The sequence below is a fragment of the Gadus chalcogrammus genome, chromosome 23 (genome assembly GCF_026213295.1).
Source record: "Gadus chalcogrammus isolate NIFS_2021 chromosome 23, NIFS_Gcha_1.0, whole genome shotgun sequence".
Taxonomy (NCBI): Eukaryota; Metazoa; Chordata; class Actinopteri; order Gadiformes; family Gadidae; genus Gadus; species Gadus chalcogrammus.
In genome coordinates, this window is record NC_079434.1 from 4,841,097 (window position 1) to 4,848,769 (window position 7,673).

At 44.8% G+C, this 7,673-nt stretch overlaps 1 protein-coding gene across 2 annotated transcripts; it reads right to left on the bottom strand.

Annotated features, from left to right (window-relative positions):
- Positions 1–248: 248 nt before the first annotated feature.
- Positions 249–4,820, bottom strand: zic4 (zic family member 4). 2 transcript variants are annotated; one of them, XM_056584083.1, is made up of 3 exons: positions 4,366–4,820; positions 3,622–4,257; positions 249–1,335 (listed from the first exon to the last, which is right to left on the bottom strand). In XM_056584083.1, the coding sequence occupies exons 1-3, from the start codon at positions 4,787–4,789 to the stop codon at positions 884–886; spliced, it is 1,512 nt and encodes a 503-aa protein (XP_056440058.1). In that variant the 5' UTR covers positions 4,790–4,820; the 3' UTR covers positions 249–883. The 2 variants fall into 2 exon arrangements, with proteins under 2 accessions (XP_056440058.1, XP_056440057.1); XM_056584082.1 differs by having other exon boundaries at positions 3,622–4,820.
- Between the last annotated feature and the right edge of the window lie 2,853 nt (positions 4,821–7,673).

Below are 7,673 nucleotides of genomic sequence, written 5' to 3' on the forward strand. Positions count from 1 at the left end.
CGAACATGGATGAACAGCATTAAAGTGTAACCATGTTATTGTATTTTACTGTTGATCACGAATGGGTCTTTACAATATTTAGGCTACTAATTATAAATATAAAAATTCCTCATTTTTATAGGCTTAGATTCATCTGGCATTAATGTTTAAACGCGTCACTTTATAAATTGGCCAAGACCTCCACAGTCGCTAGTTGAGCAAGAGTATACATTTTAGATTTATTCAAAGATTTATTCAAAATACTCACAACTTACAAGGCAGTTCGGTAGGCCTACACATATTTTCGAGGGCCACTCGAGTTCACATTTTAGAATCAATTGACAACAATTATACAAAAACACAAAATGGCCACCTTCATAAAACATTTACAATTTCACGATTGTATATCAAATACTGCAGGCTTGTGAAATATTTTAAAATGAACCCTCCGCACAAATGAAAATAAAAATGTTGAAAAAACATTGTACAAATAACTGTAGTAAATAATTAGAAACTCTTTTACGACAGTTTTTTTTTCTAACTGTCCAACGTTAAAACATCAAAATTTACAAATGTACATATGGCCTATTGTTGGAGCACTTTGGTACGATGAATACAAAAAAATTCATTTCAAATTGAAAAATAAATTAAAGATATTGGAGTCAAAACTCATTTACAAAATAATTGTATAGCATCATGCTTAACCTACAATAAAGCTGCAGGCTCACTAGAATACCAATTTTACGAGCCTCAATTCTCCACATGTGAACCAGTAGGCCTTCAAGGGCATATAGGCACTGAGCCAAACCATTTGAAATAGTTCAGCTTTTTGAAATACGTTTTATCGTTTTTATTTTTTTGTCGTGGTGCAGCACCGGGACGAGGCTCGAGCCCAACGACCCGCTCAGAACGCGTCCCTGGCGCCTCTGTCGTCGGGGTTATTTCTGTAGCGGGACTCATCCTCAGGGTCAGGTGTGGAGGAACCACTGGGTGGTGTGTGCGCGCCGCTGGCACCCGAACTATGACAAACATACCACTCGCTTAAATTGGCGGGTTGGGACGACGCCACAACTTCTGTGAGGGCCGAGGCCCCCCCTGGCTCGCGGCCCAAGTCTGACGAGGGGGACACGAGCGACGGCGTGGAGGACTCGTAGCCCGAGCTGGGCGGCGGGGACTTGCAGTGCACCTTCATGTGTTTCCTCAGCGAGCTTGGGTGCGTGTACGACTTATCACAACCTCGCACTTTGCAGTTGTAGGGCTTATCGCTAGTGTGCACGTGGGAGTGCTTCTTCCGGTCACTGCTGTTGGCGAACCGTCGGTCACATCCGTCAAATTCACACTTGAAGGGTTTCTCACCTGTGAACGGAAGGACAGAGGAACACCTTAGACGTTTGGAAAATATAATGGCAATAGGATATCGTGAGGACCGTTTGCCTATCTGATGGCCGTTTCCCATAAAATAAACCACATGTCCAAAGAAACAGTAACATCCCAAAACACTCCCTATAGGGACATGGACCACTGGAATTAAAGCGCGCTAAATTATTTAGCTTTCTGTGCCATTAGGCCTACATATATTTACAAATAAGAATCCACGACATTTATTTTAGAAGGTGTATAAAATGGGCCAGTCATAGGCTACAAAAGCCGTAATTGTGCGCCTTAATGACAACAATTCCCTTATATGACAAGGCACAAAAAAGAGAAAAGGAGAATCGGACTAAATTAGACGGAAATCCTCCATGTTCTCCTCCTGCGATCAGCCCGCCGCTTGTACGAATGTGTAATTGCTGCTGTCTAATTACACTTGTGGGTTGAATATCAATTTGACCTTCAGCTGTTGGGCTGAGAGAGCCAATCAGGGATATTAGTGTAGTACAAGTCAGCGTGGAGGAACAGACCCCAGGGGAAGCGCCAGCCATCACGACAGTCTCGGCTCGGTTTTAAACATGATACCAGAGACCAGGCCCCTTGGGAATCAACACGCAGAAATAATTTAGCAGATTTGTACTTAGGTAATGTGAGCAAATTATATGAATAATACATAGGTTACAGAAACGGGGCAAGAGATGGTGTGTGTGTGTGTGGGGGGGGGGGGGGGGAGGGGTTGGTGTGTGTGTGTGTGTGTGTGTGTGTGTGTGTGTGTGTGTGTGTGTGTGTGTGTGTGTGTGTGTGTGTGTGTGTGTGTGTGTGTGTGTGTGTGTGTGTGTGTGTGTGTGTGTGTGTGTGTGTGTGTGTGTGTGAGTGTGTGTTTGTTGGGGGGGGATTCATTTAAGTCTGACTCGACATTTTGAGGCCTTGATTTCCCCCCCCTTTTTCCCACACGTCAACGGGTCACACAGCAGAAGACCAGCAGCCATATTGTTTTGGTCTACACCACTCGCCTAGTGCCGTCATCTCCCTGCAGGTTCTACTGCTGCTCTATCCAAGGGTCTGTAAGGGCACCGACCAGCAAGTCAGGCAACAGACACCCACAACCTGCTGGCTGACAGAGCACTCAACCATTCTGCTCGTGGACTTGTTGCTTCGGCAGCATATAGTGGACAACCTTAAAAGTAAGGTTGCCTTAAAAGTAACGCACGATGCAAATCACATACAATCCGACGAGCTCTATAAGTCATCTCTTTTTGATTGTGAAGTGTATGTTATAATAGTGACATGGATTGTTGCTCCAAAAAAACAACACGAAAAAGTAGGCTATTATTAACGTTAATGTTAATAATAATATTAATATGGCATTGTTGTTGTTTTTGCTGCTGCTGATTTCATTGCTGCTGGTCATATTGTTTACAATTGTTGTAAATATAAATAGCTCCAATGATCACAAATGTATCAAGCTATGAGCAATACACTATACACAAAAGTACAAATAAAAGTGTCGTAACCAACGTAATATCAAGGGATGATTTTCATTTTAAAGTTAAGGCTGGTTCACTGGGCCTCTGTCAGCAAATCTGGTGTAAATAAAGGTTAAATGATTGACCAACGCTGAAATTATGCATCACTTAGCTCCATTAATGCAACGGTGTTCAATAATACACACACACACACACACACACACACACACACACACACACACACACACACACACACACACACACACACACACACACGCACACACGCACACACGCACACACGCACACACGCACACACGCACGCACGCGCACGCACACACGCACGCACACACACACACACACACACACACACACACACACACAGACACACACGCACACGCACAGACACACACACACACACACACACACACACACACACACACACACACACACACACACACACACACACACACACACACACACACACACACACACACACACACACACACACACACGCTTACACGTTGTAAATTAACTGCTGAGTCTATCCAGCAACATGTAGCCTACAAATGTATAAATAGTCCTGTGCAATATATATGCCGATTGTAACGCAAATTGCTTAATATTATATTTACAATGTTACTGCTCAATGACCACTCGTTTTCTTGACACACATTGTGTTGTGCCTCTTCTAATTAGATTAAGCCAACATTCAACAAACCTTTCATTCAAACAAATGAATCACTTATTTTAAAGCATAGGGGGAAAAACTCAGCAATGCATACTTTAGTTTAATATTTTTACTGACCTGTATGTGTCCTTTTATGAATCTTTAGATTCTCTGATCTCGCGAACACTTTCCCACAGCCAGGAAACGGGCACGGGAACGGCTTCTCCCCGGTGTGCACGCGAATGTGATTTACAAGTTTATACTTGGCTTTAAATGGTTTCCCTTCTCTGGGACACTCTTCCCAAAAACAGATATGGTTGGCATGCTCGGGTCCTCCGACGTGCTCAACCGTCACGTGTGTCACCAGTTCGTGCATAGTGCTGTAAGTTTTCGAGCAAAGTTTCTTCGGCGAATGTTCCGGCTCGAGCCACTTGCAGATCAGCTCTTGCTTTATCGGCTGCCTCATGTACCGGAAAAACGCACCCGCTCCGTGGTGGTGGTGGTGGTGGTGCGCGCCGAGGTTCATGTTCAGATTCAGTCCACCATAGCCATGCAACGAGGACGCAGAGAACGGATCAGCCCTGGAGCTCGCCACTTGGCTCAGGTGGTCGGATCGCACGTACATTTCTCCAGGTATTCCCAAGCGTATTTGTCCGTTCAGGGCTTGGACCCCCGGTGATGCGCTCGGCGGTGGCTGGTCATGGTGGAGTCCGGAGAAAAGGCTGTGGTTCGCGGCGTCGGGGTGATGGTGGCCATAGTGTCCCGGATAGCTACCTGTTGTTGGGACAAACATTCCGTGGTGAGAAGTTGAACCGGCAGACTGGTCGGTCAGCACGGGCATCGCTTGAGCTGCCAGGTCTCTTCGGATGAGGAAGTCCCTACCTGCCGATAACGCCTGGGCCGTGTGAGACATAGAATAGGGGACCGTTGTCGCGTGCACCGGGCCAAAAGCTCCCGTTTGACTGGAGACCACTTCACTGTGGCCTGCCATATGATGATTGTGGTGGTGATGGTGGTGGGGATAATGATGGGCTGGGCTGATTTTGAGGGCCGCGGAGTGCCCCATGTGTTCTGGCCCGAATGGGCTCGGCCCCAGGCGGGGTTCCGCAGTAATCTCCCCAGGGTGCGCGTGAGCCATTGAGTGTGGATGGCTGCTAAACCCCGGGAAGCCTGTCACGCTCTGAGGGGTATGGTGGTGATGATGGTGGTGGTGGTGAGCCCCTGCCAAGTCAACTAATCTCAGAGCCGTGTTCCGTTTGGAAAACGTAGGGTCCATCACAGGGCTTCCCAAAGCATCCACGCTCATTATTCCTAATTTTAGAATAACGTGACAGCAGGCCAAATAATAATGATGATGACAAATATATTTTAATCGTAATGAAAAATATAAGAAAAAAAACTTTCTGAAGTTAAGATTCTATCTGGAAACTACATGGAATCCCATTCGGTTGAGAAGCAGCAGCAGGACGCTTTGATACTGAATAGAGATTCATGGTAGGCGCAGCAGCCCGCGGAGCCGAACAATCACCCTGCGCTCTAATTGGTCAGAGCCCGGTGATAGACGTCACTTGTGACAGTTTCCAACGCGAAGAAAAATGCTTTAGTGACAGCGAGAAGCCAGGGCGCATGCGCAGTTGCCTGAGGCAACGCTCGGAAGAAGAAAAAAATTGTTGTTATGCAAAGGTTATTGTACATTAAACTCTTCAAAAGTTGATCCAGATCCGCAGTCGTCCCTCTCTCTCTTTCACTCGAACAAAAGCCGCACAGCGCTAGTATTTTTCACCGTGCAATGAAAACAAACACTTGCAGGAGTAGGCTGTGCACGGCTGTCCCTATAAAACCCGTACGGATTAGATATATTCTACTGATATCTTCATTTCGCCCCTGTAATACGCATGCGGGGAGGACCTCAAGCATATTACCAATGTCCTTTTTTTGCCTTCAGAAACACGCAGCGTCGTGGATACATACCAACAACTGCACTTAGTTATTAGTTGTACATTTAGTCAAATAAAAAGATCGAACAATATTTCCCTTTTGAAGCATGGCCATATTTAAGCGTCCAAAATCCTCGTCCGATAGGAATGGTGTGTCGCGTCTGCCGTGGTCGGATTGGTTAGTCGACGCTGCTTCCACGTCCCGAACTGAGACCCGCAGGGGACGGGACTTGCTGTTATGATCCGGGGGGGATTCTGCTCCAGAGATCAAGACACGGGTGCAGATCGAGGTCATGGGAGGTGGTGCCTCGAGCACGTAAAAGCGCAACGATTTAAGATAAAATACCTCCGGTAACGCTGACGCCTGTTATATAAGGTTATAGCCTTCAACGGTAGGCATGAGCTTAAAGCGTAGCAACTAAAATGTGTGGATTTAAAACAACCCTTTCGTCCCCATGTTTCATAATGGTTTCAGAAAAGTTTTTCAATTATCGTACAATTATCGTCCCTCACATGATACATCATAGAATATGGCTGAAAATAAATCGATATCGTTATCAGTTGATAGGAAACTTAAAAATGAGGTTTGTGCTAAATTCATAGGCTACAAAGAGTATAGCTAAACTCAACTCCATATAAGGATAAAATCATTTTATAATCGTGTTACCCTGCAACCTCATGCCATAATAAATAATCAACCCTCCCAGGTCGACAAAAAATATGTGAATATAATTTTTTGTTCTTATAAATTAATATTATGCAAATAGTGACACCATGCAGAGATGGGCTACGATGCGCATACCTACTTATTAATGTAAGTAGGCCTACCTTCTTTGTTCCGAGCCTTCGTCACTGCAACGAGATACAAATGAAGACGATGTGTGAACTGACCCACAACAAGGTCAAATACTTATTAGATTGATTTCAAATATCACAGTGAAGTCTTTTTTAAGGACTGTAGCCCGCCTTGGTTTTATATAAGTCTGATTGATACTTCATAGCTTGCCGGATGTGTTTTTATAACAAAGTTATTCACAAAATAATGCTTTCTTAGGCTGCCTAGATGTAAGCCAAATCTTATCTCTACGTTAAAAGAATTGTGCATTGTGGCGGTAGGCCTGATAGGCTGATGAGTATTCACATTCTATGTATTGTAAAAACAAATGAAGGCGACGCCTATGCATTAAGTTCCCTGCGGTTCAATGGGGCTAAAATATTCATATTTTTTATTTTGATCTTTGGAATTGAGTCGTCAAAAAACTTTGACGACAGCGTCAAGTCCCGCACGTTTGATATTGAGTCAATATTGTGAAACATAACGGATCCCGAGGATGTTTGTTTAATGGCCTGTACTTATGGGGGTCGCAGCTGCACTCTTCATTGGAATCCGGGGAACACACAGCGTAATGCAAGACTTTGAAATGCTATTTCTGTTCGAGGTGGTGCGAGTACTTTGGAAGCAAGAAGTCGAGGGATGGGAGTAGAATTTCAAACAAGATCGGAGGTATAGAGGGAATTTCACTTTACAACTGCACATGGAGGTCCACGAGATGCAGCCTGGCGGCGTAGTCTACAGTCTAATCTATGAATAATAAATTGATTCTAAATGGATGTTATGCCATGGACTTATGCAACAACAACAAAAAAACAGCTTATAACAGACTAGATACGATATGTGTTGGAATCTGACTAGAACAACAGTCAGCCAACTTTGAAAATGCTACCATAGTTTAACATGCAAACAAGCCATCAAAACACTGACCGCAATGCATGCCGTTCTTACCGTTTTCTAGGCCTACCTGTTGAAATTCTGCGGTCCAAATGTGTGTGTTTTGTATGGCACACAACACAAGGAGGAGGACAGAGGTGTCTGAAAGCTGCCAGAACTGTGTATTAGTATACTGGGGGATGCGAACCCCACTCCCTCTCTTGGCCTCCTCCAAGTGAGTCTGTGAGTGTTCCGTCGGAACCAGTAGCCGGTCAGATATTAGAGGGTTTGTGTGACACGTCGGTGCCTTTGGCTTTGAACTCCAGCAGCCGGAGGGTCCTGCGGAGAGTGCCGAAAATCCCACTTGATAACTTCGACAACCCACGAGGTTTTACACACTATGGTGCTGCACTCGCGCGCATACTGAGTAATTCGTATAATAAAAGTCTACATTGGTATCGTTTGGAGCAAAAAGTGGCTGCAACCCAAATCTTTAAGCGAGTCCAATACAAGTCGCCTATTCTGATGGGAAATCCAGAAATATA